The 26,284-nt window shown below is 50.9% G+C and overlaps 1 protein-coding gene across 1 annotated transcript in view; it reads right to left on the bottom strand.

Moving 5' to 3' along the window:
* The window catches only part of DYNC1H1 (dynein cytoplasmic 1 heavy chain 1), a 117,632-nt gene that overhangs the window by 79,134 nt on the left and 12,214 nt on the right, over positions 1–26,284 (bottom strand). Inside the window, exons 13-45 of the mRNA XM_063948631.1 lie at positions 19,886–20,062; positions 19,672–19,782; positions 19,471–19,590; positions 19,087–19,326; positions 18,652–18,807; positions 18,456–18,569; positions 18,268–18,378; positions 17,983–18,192; positions 16,506–16,652; positions 16,251–16,417; positions 15,994–16,167; positions 14,864–15,029; positions 14,126–14,314; positions 13,840–14,037; positions 13,468–13,750; positions 13,270–13,370; positions 13,013–13,172; positions 12,124–12,364; positions 11,804–11,987; positions 11,458–11,676; positions 11,132–11,370; positions 10,900–11,056; positions 10,373–10,600; positions 9,584–9,814; positions 9,364–9,504; positions 9,025–9,258; positions 7,768–7,974; positions 7,541–7,662; positions 6,954–7,119; positions 6,697–6,860; positions 6,483–6,612; positions 6,178–6,311; positions 63–177 (exon numbers count right to left, since the gene is read on the bottom strand). Of these exons, the coding sequence (XP_063804701.1) occupies positions 63–177; positions 6,178–6,311; positions 6,483–6,612; positions 6,697–6,860; positions 6,954–7,119; positions 7,541–7,662; positions 7,768–7,974; positions 9,025–9,258; positions 9,364–9,504; positions 9,584–9,814; positions 10,373–10,600; positions 10,900–11,056; positions 11,132–11,370; positions 11,458–11,676; positions 11,804–11,987; positions 12,124–12,364; positions 13,013–13,172; positions 13,270–13,370; positions 13,468–13,750; positions 13,840–14,037; positions 14,126–14,314; positions 14,864–15,029; positions 15,994–16,167; positions 16,251–16,417; positions 16,506–16,652; positions 17,983–18,192; positions 18,268–18,378; positions 18,456–18,569; positions 18,652–18,807; positions 19,087–19,326; positions 19,471–19,590; positions 19,672–19,782; positions 19,886–20,062 (5,736 nt within the window). The remainder of the gene's footprint in view (positions 1–62; positions 178–6,177; positions 6,312–6,482; positions 6,613–6,696; positions 6,861–6,953; positions 7,120–7,540; positions 7,663–7,767; positions 7,975–9,024; positions 9,259–9,363; positions 9,505–9,583; positions 9,815–10,372; positions 10,601–10,899; positions 11,057–11,131; positions 11,371–11,457; positions 11,677–11,803; positions 11,988–12,123; positions 12,365–13,012; positions 13,173–13,269; positions 13,371–13,467; positions 13,751–13,839; positions 14,038–14,125; positions 14,315–14,863; positions 15,030–15,993; positions 16,168–16,250; positions 16,418–16,505; positions 16,653–17,982; positions 18,193–18,267; positions 18,379–18,455; positions 18,570–18,651; positions 18,808–19,086; positions 19,327–19,470; positions 19,591–19,671; positions 19,783–19,885; positions 20,063–26,284) is intronic.

The raw sequence follows: 26,284 nt of genomic DNA on the forward strand, positions 1-26,284 counted from the left end.
AGCACAGCTTTTGTTGTAGCATTAGTCTTCATAAATGTTCGCCAATGCATAATAAACCGCACCTTAATCTGGTAGACGCTAAGACCGTTCATCCAAGCGACAAAGCGCGACAGTGTCGTCTTTCCAGCGCCGCTCACTCCAATCAGGAGTAAGTGACCCTGTGGTTGTCGGAAGATTCTGTTTAGGGGAAAAAAAATAAAAAAAAAAAATAAGATTTTAAACCTACCGGTAAATCTATTTATCCTAGTCCGTAGAGGATGCTGGGGACTCCGTAAGGACCATGGAGTATAGACGGGCTCCGCAGGAGATAGGGCACCTAAAAAGAACTTTGACTATGGGTGTGCACTGGCTCCTCCCTCTATGCCCCTCCTCCAGACCTCAGTTAGAGAACTGTGCCCAGAGGAGATGGACAATACAAGGCAGGATTTAGCAATCCAAGATTCATACCAGCCCACACCAATCATACCATGTAACCTGGAACATACATAACCAGTTAACAGTATGAACAAACGACAGTAACGGTCCAAGACCGATGTCAAATAAGATTTTAAACCTACCGGTAAATCTATTTCTCCTAGTCTGTAGAGGATGCTGGGCGTCCGTCCCAGTGCGGAAACTCTGCAAGACTTGTATATAGTTGTTGCTTACATAAGGGTTATGTTACAGTTTCTCTTACGTTCTAGAGGATGCTGGGGACTCCGTAAGGACCATGGGGTTTATACCAAAGCATCCAATCGGGCGGGAGAGTGCGTATGACTCTGCAGCACCGACTGAGCAAACGCTAGGTCCTCATCAGACAGGGTATTAAACTTGTAGAATTTAGCAAAAGTGTTTGACCCCGACCAAGTCGCCACTCGGCAAAGTTGTAGTGCCGAGACGCCTCGGGCAGCCGCCCAAGAAGAGTCCACCTTCCTAGTGGAATGGGCCTTAACAGAATTTGGTACCGGCAATCCAGCCGTAGAGTGAGCCTGCTGAATCGTATTACAGATCCAGCGAGCAATAGTCTGCTTCGAAGCAGGTGCGCCAATCTTATTGGCCGCATACAGGACAAACAGAGCCTCTGTTTTCCTAATTCTAGCCGTCCTGGCTACATAAATTTTTAAGGCCCTGACGACGTCCAGGGATCTGGAATCCTCCAGGTCACTTGTAGCCACAGGCACCACGATAGGTTGATTCATATGGAACGAAGAAACCACTTTAGGCAAAAATTGCGGACGTGTCCTCAATTCAGCTCGATCCACATGAAAAATCAAGTAGGGGCTTTTGTGTGACAAAGCCGCCAATTCAGACACTCGCCTTGCTGATGCCAAAGCCAACAACATGACCACCTTCCAGGTAAGAAATTTCAACTCAACCTTGTTAAGCGGTTCAAACCAGTGTGATTTTAGGGACTGCAACACCACGTTCAGGTCCCACGGTGCCACTGGAGGCACAAAAGGAGGCTGGATGTGCAGCACTCCCTTTACAAACGTCTGGACTTCTGGAAGAGAAGCCAATTCCTTCTGAAAGAAAATCGAGAGGGCCGAAATCTGTACCTTAACAGAGCCTAATTTCAGGCCCATATCCACTCCTGTCTGTAGGAAGTGGAGAATACAACCCAGATGAAATCTTCCGTAGGTGCATTCTTGGTCTCACACCAAGACACATACTTTCGCCAGATACGGTGATAATGTTTTATCGTCACCTCCTTCCTAGCCCTTATTAAAGTAGGGATGACCTCTTCCGGAATCCCCTTTTTTGCTAGGATTCGGCGTTCAACCGCCATGCCGTCAAACGTAACCGCGGTAAGTCTTGAAATACACAGGGCCCCTGCTGCAACAGGTCTTCCCTCAGAGGAAGAGGCCAGGGATCTCCTGTGAGCATCTCTTGTAGATCCGAGTACCAGGCCCTTCGAGGCCAGTCTGGGACAACGAGTATCGTCTGTACTCTTCTTCGTCTTATGATCCTCAACACTTTTGTGATGAGAGGAAGAGGAGGAAACACGTAGACCGATTTGAACACCCACGGTGTTACCAGAGCGTCTACTGCTACTGCCTGAGGGTCCCGAGACCTGGCGCAATACCTCCGAAGTTTTTTGTTGAGGCGTGACACCATCATGTCTATTTGAGGAGTTCCCCAAAGACGTGTTACGTCTGCAAAGACCTCTTGATGAAGTCCCCACTCTCCTGGATGGAGATAGTGTCTGCTGAGGAAGTCTGCTTCCCAGTTGTCCACTCCCGGAATGAAGACAGCCGTTTTCAGCCCAGCGAAGGATCCTTGTGGCTTCCGCCATCGCGACTCTGCTTCTTGTCCCGCCTTGGCGGTTCACATGAGCCACTGCTGTGACATTGTATGATTGAATCAGAACCGGTAGGTTTAAAAGAAAACTCTCCGCTTGTCGAAGGCCGTTGTAAATGGCCCTGAGTTCCAACACATTGATGTGTAGACAGGACTCCTGGTCTGACCAAAGACCCTGAAATTTTTTTCCCTGTGTGACCGCTCCCCAACCTCGGAGGCTCGCGTCCGTGGTAACCAGGAACCAATCCTGAATCCCGAACCTGCGACCCTCCAGGAGGTGAGCACTTTGCAACCACCACAGGAGGGACACTCTGGTCCCTGGGGACAGAGTTATTTTTCGATGTAAGTGCAGATGGGACCCGGACCACTTGTCCAAAAGGTCCCATTGAAAAGTCCTTGCATGGAACCTTCCGAAGGGAATGGCCTCGTAGGCCGCCACCATTTTCCCTAGAACTCGAGCGCATTGGTGAACTGACACCCTTTTCGGTTTTAGCAGGTCTCTGACCATGTTTTGGATGTCTTGGGCTCTCTCTATTGGGAGGAAGACCTTCATTTGTTCCGTATCCAGTATCATACCTAGGAACGGTAGTCGAGTTGTCGGAATCAACTGTGACTTCGGTAGATTTAGAATCCAACCGTGTTGCTGGAGCACTCTCAGAGAGAGCGCCACACTGCTCAGCAATTTCTCTCTTGATCTCGCTTTTATCAGGAGATCGTCCAAGTATGGGATAATTGTGACTCCATGCTTGCGCAGGACCACCATCATTTCCGCCATTATCTTGGTGAAAATCCTCGGGGCCGTGGAGAGTCCAAACGGCAACGTCTGAAATTGGTAATGACAATCCTGTACAGCGAATCTCAGGTATTCCTGATGGGGGGCATATATGGGGACATGAAGGTACGCATCCTTTATGTCCAGAGACACCATAAACTCCCCCTCCTCCATGTTGGCTATTATCGCCCTGAGAGATTCCATTTTGAATTTGAATCTTTTTATGTACAGGTTTAGGGATTTCAGATTTAAAATAGGTCTGACCGAACCGTCCGGTTTCGGGACCACAAATAGGGTTGAGTAGTAACCTCTTCCCTGCTGGTGCAGGGGAACCTTGATTATCACTTGCTGTATACACAGCGTTTGAATTGCAGCTAACACTATATCCCTTTCCGATGTGGAAGCTGGTAGGGCCGATTTGAAAAATCAGCGCGGGGGCACCTCCTCGAATTCAAATTTGTAACCCTGGGAAACTATTTCCAACACCCAGGGATTCAGGTCCGAACTGACCCAGGCCTGACTGAAAAGTCGAAGACGTGCCCCCACAAGTGCGGACTCCCTCAGGGGAGCCCCAGCGTCATGCTGTGGGTTTTGGAGCAGCCGGGGAGGACTTTTGTTCCTGGGAACCTGCCGAAGCAGGTGCTCTCTTGCCTCTGCCCTTACCTCTGGCGAGGAAAGAGGAACCCCGCCCTCTTTTGGACTTGTGCGACCGAAAGGACTGCATCTGATAGGGTGTTACTTTCTTTTGCTGTTGGGGAATATATGGGAAAAAATTTGATTTACCTGCTGTAACCGTGGAAACCAGGTCCGTCAGTCCATCCCCAAACAATACATCACCCTTATAGGGTAGTACTTCCATATGTTTTTTGGAATCCGCATCACCCGTCCATTGGCGAGTCCATAAGGATCTTCTCGCTGAGACGGACATGGCATTGGCCCTAGAAGCTAGCAATCCAATGTCCCTTTGAGCATCCCTCATAAATAAGACTGCGTCTTTAATATGGGCTAGAATTAGGAATATAGTATCCTTATCCATATTATCAAATTGATCTGTCAGCTCATCTGTCCAAGCTGCAATTGCGCTACACACCCATGCGACGCAATTGTCTGTCTTAGCACAGCACCCGTATGAGAATAAATACACTTTAAGGTAGTTTCTTGCCTGCGATCTGCAGGGTCCTTAAGGGCCGCTGTGTCAGGAGACGGTAGCGCCACTTTCTTGGACAAGCGCGTCAGGGCCTTGTCCACAGTGGGGGGTGATTCCCAAATCTCCCTGTCCTGCTTAGGGAAAGGGTATGCCATATAAATTCTTTTGGGGATCTGCGGTCTCTTTTCCGGAGTCTCCCAAGTTTTTCCAAAGAATTAATTTAATTCATGAGATGTGGGAAAGTTAATAATCTGTTTCTTTCCCTTAAACATGTGTACCCTTGTGTCGGGGACCGAGGGTTCATCCACAATATGCAACACATCCCTTATTGCCACAATCATACACTGAATGGTTTTAGTCACCCTAGGGTGCAATTTTACTTCGTCATAGTCGACACTGGAATCAGAATCCGTGTCGGTAGTAGTGTCTTGTGTTAAGGGACGCTTTTGAGACCCCGACAGGCCCTGTGAGTCGGTCCAATCCGAGGATTGACCCCCTGATGTCCCCCCCTAATTCAGCCTTATCAAGCCTTTTATGTAAAGATGCCACACTTGCATTCAACATATGCCACATGTCCATCCAATCTGGAGTCGGCACAACCGACGGGGACACACCACTCATTTGCTCCACCTCCTCCTTGGAGAAGCCTTCCGCCTCAGACATGTCGACACACGCGTACTGACACCCCACACACACAGGGATTAACCTATAAGGGGACAAAACCCCAACCAGGCCCTAAGGAGAGACAGAGAGAGAGTATGCCAGCACACACCCAGCGCTTAAAAACACTGGAAAAAATATGTCCAGATAGCGCTTTTCTATATATATTATGCCAATTCCCACTCACTGCGTCGCTAATGTGCCCCCCTCCTCTTTTTTCCAGCCTGTGAAGTTCAGCAGGGGAGAGACCAGGGAGCCAGCGTTTTCCTCATGCAGCTTCTGTGGAGAAAATGGCGCTGGTTAGTGCTGAGGATCAAGCCCCGCCCACCCGATGGCGGGCTTCGGTCCCAGTGATTTTTCAATAAAAATGGCGGGGGATCATAGATTTACTGCCTCCGCAGCCTAATCAAACTGTATTTGCCCAAATGTGAGGTTTATTGCTGCCCAGGGCGCCCCCCCCTGCGCCCTGCACCCTTCAGTGCTGCTCTGTGTGTGTGAGACTGGGAGCAATGGCGCGCAGCTTACCGCTGTGCGCCTTACCTCATGAAGATCTGATGTCTTCTGCCTTCTCTATCCGGCTTCTATCTTCGGCATCTGTGAGGAGGACGGCGGCGCGGCTCCGGGACGAACCCCAGGTGAGACCTGTGTTCCGACTCCCTCTGGAGCTAATGGTGTCCAGTAGCCTTAGAAGCAGTGCCCAACTTAACAAGCCAGCTCTGCTTCTCTCTCCTCGGTCCCACGATGCAGGGAGCCTGTTGCCAACAGGACTCCCTGAAAATAAAAAACCTAACAAAATTCTTCTTCAACAGAAAAAACTCTGGAGAGCTCTCTGCATTGTACCCTTTCTCCTCTGGGCACAAGATCTAACTGAGGTCTGGTGGAGGGGCATAGAGGGAGGAGCCAGTGCACACCCATAGTCAAAGTTCTTTTAAGGTGCCCTATCTCCTGCGGAGCCCGTCTATACCCCATGGTCCTTACGGAGTCCCCAGCATCCTCTAGTACGTAAGAGAAAAAAAGTTTAAAAAAGAAACCGGAAATCCCCTAGCCGTCCTGCCTCTATGATGGCCTGTGGACCCTACTAGGGAAGAAATTTGGTTAAAGTACACGTCAGGAATTTAAAAAGTCATTAGAAAGCAGATTGTTGTAGTCTCTGCTCATCACGTTAGGTTGACGTTTAGGAAGTTTTGAAAGACAACGTCAATGAAAACATGTATCTGATTACTGCGGTCTCTCTCCAATACACAATGCAGGACTATACTAAAGGTAGAACAGAGAGTTCGCAAAATGTGGCTCATGGTAGACACTGCAAGATATAGGTCACCTGTCAATTCTTAGGACGTGGTCCAGAACTTCATTGAACAGTACGAGTGGCACATCCAATTCCTCCTCATAGAAAACCTTCAGGCGAGCTTTGACATAGTCCCTCAGCTCTTCTTGGTCAACTGGAATATAATCCTGCAAGTACAGACTCCTGAGATTTAGAAGAGAACTAAAGGGACAAACAATTATGAACACTCATGGGGCGCCATACATTACAAAGTGTCTGATTACCCGTGTTGTGCGTTCATTCCAATCGCACTGTGTTCTACACCCAACAAACCTATAGAGTCACCCCACAGCACGTACCTTGGACAACCAGTTGCTGTACAGGATGGGCCTGTTCAGTGCTTTATCTTTCTCTATATTAGGGAAGTGCTTCAGGGCCACCATGTTAATGTTCTCATCAGTCCAACGTCTCTCTTCATCTTCCACTAACCTAGTATCAAAGCAAGCACCATAAGTGATCATACTGTGACCATAAGGTTCCAATGCTATAAATCCACAAACACAAAGAAGTTACCTATCCTGGAATAGACGCAGAGCTTCATGTGCCCAAATTCTGATCAGCCCTTCTACCGCCAGGGTCTCAAGTGGTCTTAAGGCTTCAAAAATTCCTCTCACCCACCGGGTCATCTCACGGGGAGAGTAGATGTAATGCGGCTGGGTGTCCTGGGTAAATCTCTCCTATAAAAACACAAGCACCATCACAAGTGACGGAATGAAGGTGTAGGCAACACCGCCATGAATGAAGAACCTGACCAGCATTAGGGTAGCTACCTGTGACATAGTGTAAAACTCCACCATCGCCGCCGTGAGTGGCTCAGCGTACGTGCGCAGCGAGGGGATGAGTCTCAGCATTGCACGGTTGAATGTCCCATAGATCTGGGTCAATGACGCAGGTCCTGGATAGTCCACATACACCACAGGGACATGTCGCAAGAACCTGGACAGAACAGGAATGAAACATGCTATTACCGCCATGCTATCTTTCTGTAAACAAATATTGTACTGTATATAAATAGTGGTCACAATAATAATCCCACCATAGCGTATCAGTATGCGGATATCCGGGGGTAAAACTGTAATGCTAAAGCATCTGCCCAGTTACAGAAGATAAGCAGCCAGAAGCAGAGGGGGGTGGGGGTGTATCCCTGATGACTGGGAGACGCAGGGCTGCAGTGAGCCTAGACCGCAGGTTATTACAGTGTAAGTGGCCAGTGTGGGCAGCAGGAAGACTGTACCCAGCTGGGAGAAGACTAGAGACTCCAGAATTTATTTGAACAAAGTGAACTCCAGACAATACAAACTTTTACATATTTGGTATGCAGGGCTGACTGTAAAGCCTCGGGTAAGAGGACAGGTACCTGTGGGACAGAGGCTTTCGTCCAGGGTCCGTAGGTGGGTTGCAAGCGCCAACAAACTGAATTCTTTCCAGCTTTACCCATGTTTGATCAGACGTCCTGTAAAATCCTCCGTGTTCCACCATCTAAAGCAACAATGTGTTATGATTAACTCTGCTTAAGTCTTTGGTGTTGTACAAGGAATCTTCATGAACATGACACAGAATGTAACGTGTCACCGCAGTGCTCACCTGTCTGATGAAAGAGATGACTCTCTGGGTGCCGTATTTATCCATATCTGGCAAGTTGATTTCATCACAGAACAGCACCAGCCACTTTCCAAGCTGCACCGGCGCCAGGACCACACCGTTCGGCGTACGGCGGTATTCACAGTAGTGATCAAATGTTTTCAGCAGTAGCTCTGGGGTGGTGGCACTAGAAAAGTTCAGGCCAACAACCTACAGTAGAGGAGAAAACAACAGTGATGAGATGAGGCAACCACATGATCACTAGCCAGCCACCTATAGGAGAGAGCGGCAGTGATGAGGCAACCACAGGATCACTAGCCAGCCACCTATAGGAGAGAGCGGCAGTGATGAGGCAACCACAGGATCACTAGCCAGCCACCTATAGGAGAGAGCGGCAGTGATGAGACAACCACAGGATCACTAGCCAGCCACCTATAGGAGAGAGCGGCAGTGATGAGACAACCACAGGATCACTAGCCAGCCACCTATAGGAGAGAGCGGCAGTGATGAGGAAACCACATGATCACTAGCCAGCCACCTATAGGAGAGAGCGGCAGTGATGAGGAAACCACATGATCACTAGCCAGCCACCTATAGGAGAGAGCGGCAGTGATGAGGAAACCACAGGATCACTAGCCAGCCACCTATAGGAGAGAGCGGCAGTGATGAGGAAACCACAGGATCACTAGCCAGCCACCTATAGGAGAGAGCGGCAGTGATGAGGCAACCACAGGATCACTAGCCAGCCACCTATAGGAGAGAGCGGCAGTGATGAGGCAACCACAGGATCACTAGCCAGCCACCTATAGGAGAGAGCGGCAGTGATGAGGCAACCACAGGATCACTAGCCAGCCACCTATAGGAGAGAGCGGCAGTGATGAGGCAACCACAGGATCACTAGCCAGCCACCTATAGGAGAGAGCGGCAGTGATGAGGCAACCACAGGATCACTAGCCAGCCACCTATAGGAGAGAGCGGCAGTGATGAGGCAACCACAGGATCACTAGCCAGCCACCTATAGGAGAGAGCGGCAGTGATGAGGAAACCACATGATCACTAGCCAGCCACCTATAGGAGAGAGCGGCAGTGATGAGGAAACCACAGGATCACTAGCCAGCCACCTATAGGAGAGAGCGGCAGTGATGAGGCAACCACAGGATCACTAGCCAGCCACCTATAGGAGAGAGCGGCAGTGATGAGGAAACCACAGGATCACTAGCCAGCCACCTATAGGAGAGGAGAGAGCAGCAGTGACCATACCTCCATGTCAGGGAGCGCACGCAAAGCGCTGAAGAGGGTCATGGTCTTTCCTGAGCCGGGCGGCCCACACAGCACCAGTGGCTTGTGCTCCGCCAGCCATGTGTAGAGAAGCGCCTCGTGCCGCACGGTATCCAGAGTGGGCACAACAACATCAGGTGCTGCCACTTTGTGAGTTTCAACTTCAATCTGAGGCACTTTGCACTGCCACGGAACCCATTCGCCACTGATGGAGACCTAGGGAGTAACAGAGAACGGATCCAGCAAACGGCTCAATGGAATATCCTAGCGCTGTGCAAATAAACATGAATGAAAATATTGGAATAGGACAGGTTTCGTTACCTCGTAGTCAATAATGGGAATGTTGGGTGTTGTTGGCAGCGGGATAGTAGTTACCCTCCTGATGTACTCCCCGAGCTCTGCCCTCATTTTCAGGCGACCGTCCCCAGAGAAGGACCACAGGACGGCATAGATGAGGTAGCGCTGTGAGTACAAGACATTATTGGCATAGTATACTCAGCAAGGATGAGCCGAAGCTGTTGTGTCATCGGGAACACATTACCTGGATGTAGCGTTCCAACTGGTCAATCTGCATCTGAAAGTCAGGGTGGTTGGCATCGTACTGGGCAATGTTGCGGCAAGCTTGGTGCAGCATGGAGAAGAGGGAACCCAGGCAGCGCAGGCGGGTCAGGTCCATAATGTGCTCTAGTTTGAAGGCATGTTCCAGAGCCTTGATCACCAGCCCACTGGATGTGAAGTATGGCTGCAGGACGGTTGCTGCATCTCGCTGGATCTAACCAAAACACATTCAGAGACCCTTATGGACAACGCATAGAGAAAGGTCTTGCTCTGTACTACAGGCTAAGCTGCCCTGGGCTATAGTGCGTTGTCCGTACCTCCATGACTAGGAGCGCTAGGCTACTCCTACTACACCTCCGTCCTTCACAGAGGAGATCAGAAAACCCAAGCCTGGCATGCACACCCAGCGAAGCCCCCGGCCCCCCTGGGGACTGAAGCCCGCCAGTTAGTCCTGCTCACAGTAGAATAACAGTACAGTATTCTGTAGCATGGCTTCATCTCCAGGCTGAATTACCAACCTGCCCTGGGCAGACCAGCATAAAATAATGAGGGACAGTGAAGCTACGGACATTACTAGCGCCATCTATCGCTTTGTACTGTAACGGGTGGCACATTGGAAAGATATTCGGCTTGTAATGTTGACAATCTGGCACAGAGAGAGAAAGCCATGAGGACGGCTACCACTTTCATTTTCAACACTGCACAAAAGAAAAGAAAGGAAAAAGCCCTCAAGTGATCTCGTGTAATAACAGCAGATGCCCCACACGTGTACCTGAAGCATTGGAGAAGCAGACTCTTCTCCCTCATCTTCTTTGCCCTTCCTCATGCGCTGTGCTTCATCTTCACCTTCATCAAGAGGGATGCTTCGCATGCGGGCAAGGAAGTTGTTAAAGATCATGTCCGTGCTCAGGACATCCTCACTGAACCACACCATGCCACATCTGGACACAGTGGCCAAAGTCGCATACTTCAAGTCCTGGACTTCAAACATAATGCGCACCTACAGGGGGAGAGAGACAACATCTAGTCTACAGCTCTAAAGCACAATGCTCGTCACAGGGATCTAACTCTCCGGTACAACGCTCGTCACAGGGATCTAACTCTCCGGTACAACGCTCGTCACAGAGATATAACACTACGGTACAACGCTCGTCACAGGGATCTAACTCTACGGTACAATGCTCGTCACAGGGATATAACACTACGGTACAATGCTCGTCATAGGGATATAACTGTACGGTACAACTTTTAAGGGGAGCTAAAGGAATTTAAAGTATCAGGTGTTCCAGCAATGCTTACATTTGGTGGGAGGCTGAGACGTTCTCCATTGGGAAGTGTGAGGAGTTTGTTATCATCCAAGACAGAGTTCAAGTTCTCAACCCATTCGGGATCCACATCACCGTCAAAGATGATCCACTGGCGCTTGTGAAGCTCGCCTCGGACATTGTCAATGATCCTGCATGGATGAAAGCGGTCAGGGTGCGACAATATCACGTGTGCCGGCCACATACGTTTTCAGAGACACACTCACTTTCGGAGAACGTGGGTGAACAACCCATCAGTCCATTCCCTGGTGTTCGGATCCAGGGTGCCGTACAGATGGTCCTTGCTGATCGCTTTAGGATCAATGATGTGCGAAACACCTTCAACTCCTTCCAATCTTTCCAAGGCTTTCAACAACACTCTCCATGCCATGGTCTTGCCACTGCCAGAGGGACCTACCATCATCAGACCATGGTTGATCTGTGTGATCTGGTAGAGCTGAAGAACCTACGCAAATAAAATACATGTTGATTACACGCAATATGCTTAACAAGTGAAATGGGCTTCTTGCTAGAAGACATTGAGAAGCCTCACCTTCTCCACCCACATGCCACCCACTTCCTCTCCATCTCCATCTCCGTAGGTCAGATACATCTCCTGACAGACCTTCTTCAGCTCCTCTCGAAGTGCGGTCATCTCACCGCGGTGGTACTGGACTCCGGGGAACACGTCAGACAGCAGAGAAAACAGCAGCGGGATATCTTCTGCAACCAGCTTGGGCACCATGGTCTCACAAACACTTTGGATCAGGATCTGCGAGAGGAAGACGGTGTACATATTGGCACTGTACAGGTATAGGGAGGGTCGGCTGGGACTCGGATAGTGTTGGCAATAAGGCCGGAGCAGGGTGTGGAATAAAGGGCTACTTATATGATCATACCTCTTGTTCGGGCAGGTGCTCAGCCACTTCTCCTTCAACAGCAGCTTCTCCACGTTCCTCTTTCTCCTTTTTGATCTTCTGAATGCGCTCTCTCTTGACATTGCCAGCACTCACGAGAACGCTCTTCAGAGCTCGTAGGCCAAAGTCGTAGTGGCTCTGAGAGGACAGCTGCTCATCACACAATCTGCAAAGCACAGGGGGAAAGGCTCAGTATAATTATTACTGGTCAACCCCGTCACACACTTGCTACTGTCCGTCTGCCGTCCCCAGTTATTCCTCCTGATATCCTTATAATAAAGTGCAAGCCCACGTTTCCTTACTTGAAGAACGGCACGATTTTGTTGGCCAGCACTTCGGCAGTCCGGAAGCCTTGGGAGTACAGCATGACCTGAGCAATCAACTGGCGATCTGGCTTGGTCATGGCCAAGCTGCGGAACAGCTTTTTCAAGTTATCTGGCAGGTTGGATCGTCCGGCGTAGCCAGGGTTCATGGTGATGAAGATTGCCATGTCGGGGCTGACTTTCACCTGCTTATTCAGCAGTTCGCAGGTGATGGTGAGAGCTGGAAGATTGCAGAACAGAAATCTGTAGACACAATAAAGGAAGGCAAAACGCCAAGAAAGCATGCAACACAGCTATTATCCTTTCCGTTCACGAATCACTCTCTGCAACAGGTTCCAAAGATGAACGCAACCAGCTGAAACAGTTACAAGAGTAACAGCGTTAAAGCCACCATAAACCGGGGGACCGCCTAGCAGAGCCCCATTTGTACTCGCCACTGATGTCACCTTCAGGCTATTGTTAGGGGTGTGTGGCGGCGTGATGCAATTGTGACCGTTAAGGCGCAGTGTCCCGCGGTAAAATTCCTCAGGAGGGTGGTCCTGCAGCGGGGAAGCAGCTCTGACACCTCGCAAGGCCAGTGACCGCCCCCCTCTAACTCCCACGGCACAGGTATGCCGATGCCCCAACAGTATACCGAAAAGAACAAAGATTTAAAAGAAAATGAAGAAAAACTCTGGAGCTATCAGAGTGTGCATCCTCTCCTGGGGGCACTTTTTTCTAATCTGTGTGTGGGAGGGGCATAGAGGGGGGGAGCCAGCACACCCAGCTGACGAAATTTAAAGTGCACCAGCTCCTTTGGACCCTGTCTATACCCCATCGTACTAGATTCACCAATATCCCTTATGGATGCTAGAGGAGGAGTGCTTACTTCGGTCTCGGTTTGGATTAGAGTGCTCTCTCAGAGCCTCCTGGATACACTGCACTTGCTGAGAGACTGCGGACAACATGCGTTCTTCCAATCTGTTGAACTCATCAAAACAGCCCCAAGCTCCGACCTGACACAGACCCACAAAAATACGGCCCATAGCCTGAAAGTGAGCGATGGAAGAGATGCGGTTATGACAACACACAGGTAACGTAATGCATCATCCTGGCAGTAACATTTTCTCCCCCCGCTTATCCTACCTGAAAGTCAAATGTTTCATCACAATTGAAAACCAGCACGAAGCGGCCAAGCTGGTGCCCAAGCGCCTTGACAGACTCTGTTTTTCCGGTACCCGCGGGGCCTATTTACAGCACAGGAGTTTATTAATAGTTATACATCACACATAAAGATTATAAATATCATTTTTAAGCCTTCAAATGCACGAAGAACATATGTACCAAAAGGTGACCCTCCGAGCCTTGCTTCTAGAGCCTGGGTCATCGTCAGGTAGCAGCGATCAGTGAGAGGTGTTTGCACAAGTTTATCCTGGACGCCCAGGTACTCAAAGCCGTAATTGAATTTGGCATTTGCCATCTGGATGGAGAGCTGCTGCAGAACGTCTGTCTGTTTCGGATCGAAGTAGAACCTCATCTGACTCAGCCACTCAAAGGACTTGGGGTTGTCCACCCGCAGTTTCATGAGAGATCTTGTGACATCCCTTTGGTGCACCAGTTCTGTGATCTGTGGGGTCACACGTCATCTTATAAATATTATATAACAAGACATACAATCAACAATATCATTAAATGGTCCGAAAAAGTGGCCTTTACCAGGTGCTCAAGCTTCCTCCTGCGCAAAGGCGGCTGTTCCATCAAAACGGAGTCTGCCAAGACAGTGAGTGTGATCTCCACGTTGGTCAGCACAGATTGCAGGGGACTTGAACCTCCTCCGCCTTCAGACGCGCTGTTGAGCGCAAATTCCACGTTCTCTGACCAGGCAATCTGAGCCGACAGGACCACGAGCTGAGCCTACATATATAGGAGAGAACACAGCCAACGTCAAGCAAGGACCCATAAAATACAACAATGGCTAAGAGGAGTTACAGGCGAGACCTGCCTGGTACTTATCAATCCACGAGATGTACGTGGCAGAATCGATGGCTGTGGACTTCCCAAAGATCTCCACTTCAGTGACTGATTCAGCCAACAGCTTCGCCAAGGTCACTCTCATTTCCTTCTCCACCAGTGTCAGCCACTCATTGATCTTTGGATGCTCCGTGATGGACACTGGAGTCTTGAACATCACCTGTGGAGAACCAGCAACAAACTGGGTGATGTATCTGAAATGCTGCAGAACTATGGATTTGAACAAACTGGCGGAAGGTTCTACTTCTAGGGCCTGAAACAGCGATGTATTGTACAATGTGCTGATTACTACGGAGATGAGGAACTATCATGGCCGCACTGCGCACGCTCTAAGTTATCTTAGCAATGTCGTTTGCAGTGAGGATTACTTCTGAAATGACTGTCAAGAAGTACTTGGGGGCGGATAAGGGGTGTGGCAGCATAAACACCGGCGTTACGTGACTGTTTTCAGTCTACAACTGCTGTCCTGTATGCGTCTCTGCTCCCGCAGCCATTCTGTGAGACCATTGGGCGGACTATGGAAGAATCTGCGACCACTGCTGCGTATTTGTCCGCAGTTGCTTGGATCTGCCACACCGCCGCCGGGGGGGCGTCCTAATACATTTCCAGGCAGCTGCATTCGCATATTCTCGCTCATTAGCTGCGTACAGGATTGCCGCCACGGATTAGCGCACATCTCTGATCAGGCCCTTAATCCGGAAGGGCTTACCTCCTCCCCTTCTCTTGAAGAGATTCCCAAGACAACAGAGCTGTCCTCGTTCAGAATGATGCTGGAGACCCCGGCAAACATTTTCTTGAAGTGTTTCTGCAATTTGGGGACATTTTTGCTGTTTCCAATGATTTCCAGCAGGTCTTCATCACCAACGAAGTAGAATCTAGACAAGGAAAAGAAAATGAGACATTACAAATGTTCACTCCTAGTGGAATTCTAGAGAACACGTTGCGGCGAGTCTACTACAGGTTGTCCATGGTTTTACTACTTCTAAAAAAATATATATATATATATATATATATATATATATATATATATATATATATATATATATATATATATATATATATATAAAAAAAAGCAAATTTCTCCTTCATCCATGGGGAACACTGGGAATGTCCTAAAGCTGTCCTCACAGGAAGGGAGGGTGCAGAAGCTGCACAAAGTACCATGTGGCCATAACCGACATCCCTGGGCGCTAAGGTATATCCATAAAACTAGACAAGTGCTGTTCAGAGACCCCCCTGGACTGTCACAGACTTTTGTAGAATGATCTGTAACACCAGAAGGATCCAGCAAGGTAAGTACGGTGAACAGCAGCTTGGACCAATGTGCTGCTTTAGGCACATCCTACATGGCAACAATTGGTCTGGCCTACGCAACTGGGCAACATGCTGTACATAGATACGAAACGCTCGTACAACATCGAGCAAGTGAGGGGAACCGCCTCTGATCTGTACTGGAACAAGGAACGTTTTACATCAGACTACAAGGGCTCAAAAGGTTCCAATGGCAAGAACTGAAGTACGAGGTTAAAGTCTAAGAGAGCAAGTGGAGGAACAAAGGGGGTGGGGTATGGACACATTAAAGACCCAAAGATTTAAAAAAAAAATAAAAAAAAAAAATCAGCACCTCCTGTCCTAGAGAGTGAGCTGGAGAGGTGGCGGGAGAGCAGAGGGGCATTGTCTCCATGGAACATAACCTTTAATCAATCCCAAGGAGCAGCGTTTCTCAGATGTGCAAGGCGGGAACACGCCGTACTCTCCACACATTACTGTTCTATATAATACACAATTTACAAATCTCATCAAACCACAGAAAAGCAGAACTGGAAAATCAGAACTTACCGTGGAAATGAAGAACGTTCCCTTTCCAAATACTCTCCCAGTGCTTTCTGGATTTTGCCCAGTAAGTCGGCCAGTCGCTCCAGAGACCTCTGCACTCCTTGGATATTCAGGACGTCCATGACAAGCGGAGACTTTGTGACCTTCTTCATGAGGGACAGGAATTCGGTACTGATGCTGGAGGACATAGAACAGGAGTCAGTAACGCTCCTGGCTGCAGAGATATTAGTCTCATCGGCACAGAGATAAAGGGCAGATACCTCTGGAAGCGCTGCGTCTCCACGGGAAGCAGGTGCTTTATGTCAGCGCTGCCTGTGAAGATGCCCTCCAGGTATACCCAGCGCCTCTGGACATCAATCCACACATCGAACAACGCCATGATCCGGTTAAGTTTGTCTTCCCAGCTCAGGGCATCCTCTTCAAATACCTATTTTATAAAGCAGAGGAGGTGAGGAGACACCGCAATATCCGCATTGTGTACGTCGGGACGAGCGAGACGGTTGTGAGCGCCTTACCTTGTAGTAGGGAGAAAGCTTCATCGCAGATACGCTGTTGATGTGCTCCTTCACCTTATTGAACAGATCGTCCCAGCCACGGATCAGGCGACATTTGTTCTGATAGTTCACAAGATCCAGCTCATAGGCGTTCCACACTTCTCTGATCTGGAAGCAGTCAGCACACCAGCAAGATTAGGAGTAAGTCACTGGGGCATAATGCCAACAACGGGAAAGAGCATTACAGACACCAAAGGGGACTCTAACCTCACAAACTAGTTTTATGAAGTTACGGCAAAATCCCTTACCCAGAGTGCATTGTGGGACACTGGAGGTTTTGGGGTATACAGAGTGGATCCGGCAGTGGTAGCACTTTGAAGCCCCCCTCCCTGTATACCAGTGACTGCAGTAGCCTCAATTACATTTAATCAAACCCTACAGAACAGGGCACACAGGAGCATGAGACAGAAAGACAAACAGGACCATAGAGAGCGGACGTCAGGCGACACCTAAATCATTTAAAGAAAATGCATTACCATAGAGCTGTAAAAGCACAACTGTTTGGTGCCCGGTCCTTTCCACCACCTAAACCGCCACTGTCTCCCCCAGTGGAGACCTACAGACCCTGACCCCGATGTTCCCTGTGGAACCTATGTACCCTGAAGCACAAATCCTCTTTTTTCCCCATTTATCCTAAAGGGGGACACCTGAGATGTTACAAACCTAACAGTGGGTTGAAAAACTGGCACCCCTGGATGCAGACACCTGGAACACGCAGAGCTGTGATTTTCAAACACTGTGGCAAAAAGAGTGTCCAAAGTGGGGGGGGGGGCGGGGGGGTTGGAGGCTACAAAGGGGCATTATGGGACTAAAGTGGGGAGACCACATGCCACAATGGGGAATAAAATGACCCGTGGAGGAGGGCCTGCTACAGAGGGGCATAGTGGAACCTAAGGGGGGGGTGATATCAAGTGGCACTATAAGTGGGATAATGTGAATCCACCAAGGTACACACCAATATGGCTGGAATCACAAACCGTGAATTAATGTGAAAACCTCTATAAACGAGCCTGTGTCGTCATGGAAAATGAGAACGGAAGACTTGCAAGATAGAAAGGGGCAAAGGAAAAATAGTCTTGCAGGTGAGAAAACTCAGAATTAACCCCATAGTGTCAGGGACTTCTACAATAGTTGTCAGTGATTTGTTACTGGGACTCTGTAATGCAGCAGATTAGTCAATGCTGTATAATGCCCGATAGAGGTGTTGATCAGCGCCAATGTACACTACCGCTAGTTGGGTTACACTGGGACGGGGGAAGCCGGGGCGGCGTGGCACAGAGCCTCCGGTGAGCAGCCGCCTGGTCCCCGTCACATACCATTTCCTGTCAGCGTTTGATTGCACGGAAGGAGCTGCCCAACCCCAGCAGATTCAGAGAAAGGTATCTAATGGAAGAGATAAAAGGTTTTAAAATTATATATAAAATAAAAATCTTTTGACCTGTTTTAAGAACTCCTCCAAGGCCATTTCTCCTTGTGCAACTAGCAAGACGTCTTTGACAATGGCCTCGTTCCTCTGCAAGTCTACATCCCAGATCTGGCCCAGCGTGAGCTCAGACACCACCCAGTTCACGTGCAGCCTCCTCATCAGCTGCTTCCAGTGACGATCCTTCAGGGCTTCCGACTTCAGCTCGATCACCAGCATGTTAATCTGGGAGGGGGAAAACGCGCCTTAGCACTGGATAATAATACATAAACCCCGTCCCCGGGGAAACTAGCGTCTCACCTTCATGTAGCCCTTCAGCAGCCTCTGCACGTATTCGTAGGACGCGTACTGCCGCAACCGGGTGGGGAAATTCTTCAGCTGATTCAGCAGCCCGTCCAGGCTCTGCCGCAACTACAGACGGACAGGAAAGTGGTATGAGCGGTCATGCATTTGCATCCTCCTTATTACACGAGGCGACTGGACTGTACCTTGCGCGGCTGTACGGACACCCACGGTTGTTCCTTCATTTGGTCAATCTGCTCCCAAACTTTGGAAAGTTCAGACCAGACACCCTTTAGATCTTGCAGTTCTTCCAATGCCACCTTAAACGGCCAAAAGAAAATGTCCGTAAGATGCAGAACATTGGGAAATAATGGAGATGAAGTCTTTGCTTTATAACGTTACCTGGACACGCTCCTCACTGCCGCTCAGCAATCCCGTGTCTGTCAGCTCCAGGGCTTCCTTAGCTTTAGCACACTTTTCACGGTCATCTTTCAATCTGCCGAACTTCCCTTCATATATTGTGAGCGCCTGCAGAGCATCTTCAGGACGCAGGCTTCCCTGTATAAATGCAGTGTTAGCGGACGGGCTGCGTAGGCCGGGCACAAACCTCAGTATCATTTATCTCTTCCCATTTATACACAGATCTAATGTGTCGTAGAAGGCCAAGCAGAACTCTATTTCTAGGAGCTTCTCCACCCATACATGAATGTTTAGCAAATTTGAAATATATACGCAAATGTATCTACATAATTATCCCTCAACTTGCAGCAACACAACAGAGACGGTCTTCACCAAATGCTGAATCGTACAAACGTAATATGGAAAAGGTGATCTTACGGCGACAGGCTTGGTCTTCTCCCAGTCAGTAAGCAGATCGATAGTGCGACTCTCTACGGCCCGGTCCTCCTGGACGATCTTCATTTGTAGATTGGCCACTTGCTGCTGGATGGCAGAATCCTTGCGTCGCATGATGTCATTGAACGCGCCCCACTCCCCTTCTATGTTGTCTATGTAGAGCCAAGAGGACGGGAACTGGAAGCGCTGTTTCTCCAGCAATCGCTGCCCATTCCTGTAGAGCTGCAGATAGAAAGGGGCACACACTGACTCCATGGGATTCACAGCAGGGCGATGTGATGGGGGGAGAGGATTCGGGGATTGAGACCGTGGCAGGAGCATGAAACAGCAGAGAGGTTCCTATATACGAAATCAATGGATAGTTACATCAACTTGCTTCTCAAACTGCTTGATCTTCCTTTTCAGAGACTGGACGTAGGTTATAAAGGTGACCGCGTCCGACGTACTGGCAGTGTCCACTGAATGCTGCTCCAGCTCTTGACGAGACTACAAACACAAATAAAGTTCAGACAGGAAATCATCCTGGAAAGACTCATTGAGCGGATTTCAGTGCGGAGACGGACGCACCTTAGAGATCTGCGAATGAAACTCAGTCATGTTCTGCCCGAGCATCTGACCAAACTTGCTGAGGACCTCCTTGTGCCAAGAGTCGTATTTCAGATTGACTTTAGACTGGACCTGTAGAAACACGGTAACGCGCACACAGTAAGGGGGACTGAAAGAATAGGACATCATGGACACTGTAGAAGGAACGCACTGTACCTGTAACACAAGAACTAACCTTTCCATAGTCAATGATCACTGGTCCAAAATCCTTCCTGGTCTCCGCATTGTCGAATGTCCCGCGGGCCTTCCTGATCTGGACGAGCAGCGCCTGCCACTTGTTCAGGTCTTCTCCCAGGCGATTGTAAATGTTCTCTGCCTGCATGTCCCACAAGCACTGGTACTGCAACCACACCTGTAACAGAGAGCAGAGGGGATCCCGTCACACAATACACAGCCAGAAGGGGGATCCCGTCACACAATACACAGCCAGAGGGGGGATCCCATCACACAATACACAGCCAGAGAGGGGATCCCGTCACACAATACACAGCCAGAGGGGGGATCCCGTCACACAATACACAGCCAGAGAGGGGATCCCGTCACACAATACACAGCCAGAGAGGGGATCCCGTCACACAATACACAGCCAGAGGGGGGATCCCGTCACACACAATACACAGCCAGATGGGGGATCCCGTCACACAATACACAGCTAGAGAGGGGATCCCGTCACACAATACACAGCCAGAGAGGGGATCCCGTCACACAATACACAGCCAGAGAGGGGATCCCGTCACACAATACACAGCCAGAGGGGGGATCCCGTCACACAATACACAGCCAGAGGGGGGATCCCGTCACACAATACACAGCCAGAGGGGGGATCCCGTCACACAATACACAGCCAGAGGGGGGATCCCGTCACACAATACACAGCCAGAGAGGGGATCCCGTCACACACAATACACAGCCAGAGGGGGGATCCCGTCACACACAATACACAGCCAGAGAGGGGATCCCGTCACACACAATACACAGCCAGAGGGGGGATCCCGTCACACACAATACACAGCCAGAGAGGGGATCCCGTCACACACTACACAGCCAGAGGGGGGATCCCGTCACACACAATACACAGCCAGAGGGGGGATCCCGTCACACACAATACACAGCCAGAGAGGGGATCCCGTCACACAATACACAGCCAGAGAGGGGATCCCGTCACACAATACACAGCCAGAGGGGGGATCCCGTCACACAATACACAGCCAGAGAGGGGATCCCGTCACACAATACACAGCCAGAGAGGGGATCCCGTCACACAATACAAAGCCAGAGAGGGGATCCCGTCACACAATACACAGCCAGAGGGGGGATCCCGTCACACAATACACAGCCAGAGGGGGGATCCCGTCACACACAATACACAGCCAGAGAGGAGATCCCGTCACACAATACACAGCCAGAGGGGGGATCCCGTCACACACAATACACAGCCAGAGAGGAGATCCCGTCACACACAATACACAGCCAGAGAGGAGATCCCGTCACACAATACACAGCCAGAGGGGGGATCCCGTCACACAATACACAGCCAGAGGGGGGATCCCGTCACACAATACACAGCCAGAGGGGGGATCCCGTCACACAATACACAGCCAGAGAGGGGATCCCGTCACACACAATACACAGCCAGAGAGGAGATCCCGTCACACACAATACACAGCCAGAGAGGAGATCCCGTCACACAATACACAGCCAGAGAGGGGATCCCGTCACACAATACAAAGCCAGAGAGGGGATCCCGTCACACAATACACAGCCAGAGAGGAGATCCCGTCACACACACAATACACAGCCAGAGGGGGGATCCCGTCACACAATACAAAGCCAGAGAGGGGATCCCGTCACACAATACACAGCCAGAGAGGAGATCCCGTCACACACAATACACAGCCAGAGAGGGGATCCCGTCACACAATACAAAGCCAGAGAGGGGATCCCGTCACACAATACACAGCCAGAGAGGAGATCCCGTCACACACAATACACAGCCAGAGGGGGGATCCCGTCACACACAATACACAGCCAGAGGGGGGATCCCGTCACACAATACACAGCCAGAGAGGGGATCCCGTCACACAATACACAGCCAGAGAGGAGATCCCGTCACACAATACACAGCCAGAGAGGGGATCCCGTCACACACAATACACAGCCAGAGAGGAGATCCCGTCACACAACACACAGCCAGGAGAGGATCCCGTCACACACAATACACAGCCAGAGGGGGGATCCCGTCACACAATACACAGCCAGAGGGGGGATCCCGTCACACACAATACACAGCCAGAGAGGGGATCCCGTCACATAATACACAGCCAGAGAGGGGATCCCGTCACACAATACACAGCCAGAGAGGGGATCCCGTCACACACAATACACAGCCAGAGGGGGGATCCCGTCACATAATACACAGCCAGAGAGGAGATCCCGTCACATAATACACAGCCAGAGGGGGGATCCCGTCACACAATACACAGCCAGAGGGGGGATCCCGTCACACAATACACAGCCAGAGGGGGGATCCCGTCACATAATACACAGCCAGAGAGGGGATCCCGTCACACACAATACACAGCCAGAGAGGAGATCCCGTCACACAATACACAGCCAGGAGAGGATCCCGTCACACACAATACACAGCCAGAGGGGGGATCCCGTCACACAATACACAGCCAGAGGGGGGATCCCGTCACACAATACACAGCCAGAGAGGGGATCCCGTCACACACAATACACAGCCAGAGAGGGGATCCCGTCACACACAATACACAGCCAGAGAGGGGATCCCGTCACACACAATACACAGCCAGAGAGGGGATCCCGTCACACACAATACACAGCCAGAGAGGGGATCCCGTCACACAATACAAAGCCAGAGAGGGGATCCCATCACACAATACACAGCCAGAGAGGAGACCCCGTCACACACAATACACAGCCAGAGGGGGGATCCCGTCACACACAATACACAGCCAGAGAGGGGATCCCGTCACACAATACACAGCCAGAGAGGAGATCCCGTCACACAATACACAGCCAGAGAGGGGATCCCATCACACACAATACACAGCCAGAGAGGGGATCCCGTCACACAATACACAGCCAGAGGGGGGATCCCGTCACACAATACACAGCCAGAGGGGGGATCCCGTCACACAATACACAGCCAGAGGGGGGATCCCGTCACATAATACACAGCCAGAGAGGGGATCCCGTCACACACAATACACAGCCAGAGGGGGGATCCCGTCACACAATACACAGACAGAGGGGGGATCCCGTCACACAATACACAGACAGAGGGGGGATCCCGTCACACACTACACAGCCAGAGGGGGGATCCCGTCACACACAATACACAGCCAGAGGGGGGATCCCGTCACACACAATACACAGCCAGAGAGGGGATCCCGTCACACAATACACAGCCAGAGAGGGGATCCCGTCACACAATACACAGCCAGAGGGGGGATCCCGTCACACAATACACAGCCAGAGAGGGGATCCCGTCACACAATACACAGCCAGAGAGGGGATCCCGTCACACAATACAAAGCCAGAGAGGGGATCCCGTCACACAATACACAGCCAGAGGGGGGATCCCGTCACACAATACACAGCCAGAGGGGGGATCCCGTCACACACAATACACAGCCAGAGAGGAGATCCAGTCACACACAATACACAGCCAGAGAGGAGATCCCGTCACACAATACACAGCCAGAGGGGGGATCCCGTCACACACAATACACAGCCAGAGAGGAGATCCCGTCACACACAATACACAGCCAGAGAGGAGATCCCGTCACACAATACACAGCCAGAGGGGGGATCCCGTCACACAATACACAGCCAGAGGGGGGATCCCGTCACACAATACACAGCCAGAGGGGGGATCCCGTCACACAATACACAGCCAGAGAGGGGATCCCGTCACACACAATACACAGCCAGAGAGGAGATCCCGTCACACACAATACACAGCCAGAGAGGAGATCCCGTCACACAATACACAGCCAGAGAGGGGATCCCGTCACACAATACAAAGCCAGAGAGGGGATCCCGTCACACAATACACAGCCAGAGAGGAGATCCCGTCACACACACAATACACAGCCAGAGGGGGGATCCCGTCACACAATACAAAGCCAGAGAGGGGATCCCGTCACACACACAATACACAGCCAGAGGGGGGATCCCGTCACACACAATACACAGCCAGAGAGGGGATCCCGTCACACAATACACAGCCAGAGAGGGGATCCCGTCACACAATACACAGCCAGAGAGGAGATCCCGTCACACAATACACAGCCAGAGAGGGGATCCCGTCACACACAATACACAGCCAGAGAGGAGATCCCGTCACACAATACACAGCCAGGAGAGGATCCCGTCACACACAATACACAGCCAGAGGGGGGATCCCGTCACACAATACACAGCCAGAGGGGGGATCCCGTCACACACAATACACAGCCAGAGGGGGGATCCCGTCACACAATACACAGCCAGAGGGGGGATCCCGTCACACAATACACAGCCAGAGAGGGGATCCCGTCACACAATACACAGCCAGAGGGGGGATCCCGTCACACAATACACAGCCAGAGGGGGGATCCCGTCACATAATACACAGCAAGAGAGGGGATCCCGTCACACACAATACACAGCCAGAGAGGAGATCCCGTCACACAATACACAGCCAGGAGAGGATCCCGTCACACACAATACACAGCCAGAGGGGGGATCCCGTCACACAATACACAGCCAGAGGGGGGATCCCGTCACACAATACACAGCCAGAGAGGGGATCCCGTCACACACAATACACAGCCAGAGAGGGGATCCCGTCACACACAATACACAGCCAGAGAGGAGATCCCGTCACACACAATACACAGCCAGAGAGGAGATCCCGTCACACACACAATACACAGCCAGAGAGGGGATCCCGTCACACACAATACACAGCCAGAGAGGGGATCCCGTCACACACAACACACAGCCAGAGAGGGGATCCCGTCACACACAATACACAGCCAGAGAGGGGATCCCGTCACACACAATACACAGCCAGAGAGGGGATCCCGTCACACAATACACAGCCAGAGAGGGGATCCCGTCACACAATACAAAGCCAGAGAGGGGATCCCATCACACAATACACAGCCAGAGAGGAGACCCCGTCACACACAATACACAGCCAGAGGGGGGATCCCGTCACACACAATACACAGCCAGAGAGGGGATCCCGTCACACAATACACAGCCAGAGAGGAGATCCCGTCACACAATACACAGCCAGAGAGGGGATCCCATCACACACAATACACAGCCAGAGAGGGGATCCCGTCACACAATACACAGCCAGAGGGGGGATCCCGTCACACAATACACAGCCAGAGGGGGGATCCCGTCACACAATACACAGCCAGAGGGGGGATCCCGTCACATAATACACAGCCAGAGAGGGGATCCCGTCACACACAATACACAGCCAGAGGGGGGATCCAGTCACACAATACACAGACAGAGGGGGGATCCCGTCACACAATACACAGCCAGAGGGGGGATCCCGTCACACAATACACAGCCAGAGGGGGGATCCCGTCACACAATACACAGCCAGAGGGGGGATCCCGTCACATAATACACAGCCAGAGAGGGGATCCCGTCACACAATACACAGACAGAGGGGGGATCCCGTCACACACAATACACAGCCAGAGAGGGGATCCCGTCACACACAATACACAGCCAGAGAGGAGATCCCGTCACACAATACACAGCCAGAGAGGAGATCCCGTCACACAATACACAGCCAGGAGAGGATCCCGTCACACACAATACACAGCCAGAGGGGGGATCCCGTCACACAATACACAGCCAGAGGGGGGATCCCGTCACACAATACACAGCCAGAGAGGGGATCCCGTCACACACAATACACAGCCAGAGAGGGGATCCCGTCACACAATACACAGCCAGAGAGGAGATCCCGTCACACAATACACAGCCAGAGAGGGGATCCCGTCACACAATACACAGCCAGAGGGGGGATCCCGTCACACACAATACACAGCCAGAGAGGGGATCCCGTCACACAATACACAGCCAGAGGGGGGATCCCGTCACACAATACACAGCCAGAGAGGGGATCCCGTCACACAATACACAGCCAGAGGGGGGATCCCGTCACACAATACACAGCCAGAGAGGGGATCCCGTCACACAATACACAGCCAGAGGGGGGATCCCGTCACACACAATACACAGCCAGAGAGGGGATCCCGTCACATAATACACAGCCAGAGAGGGGATCCCGTCACATAATACACAGCCAGAGGGGGGATCCCGTCACACAATACACAGCTAGAGAGGGGATCCCGTCACACAATACACAGCCAGAGAGGGGATCCCGTCACACAATACACAGCCAGAGAGGAGATCCCGTCACACAATACACAGCCAGAGAGGAGATCCCGTCACACAATACACAGCCAGAGAGGGGATCCCGTCACACAATACACAGCCAGAGGGGGGATCCCGTTACACAATACACAGC

The sequence above is a fragment of the Pseudophryne corroboree genome, chromosome 12, assembly GCF_028390025.1.
Source record: "Pseudophryne corroboree isolate aPseCor3 chromosome 12, aPseCor3.hap2, whole genome shotgun sequence".
Classification (NCBI taxonomy): domain Eukaryota; kingdom Metazoa; phylum Chordata; class Amphibia; order Anura; family Myobatrachidae; genus Pseudophryne; species Pseudophryne corroboree.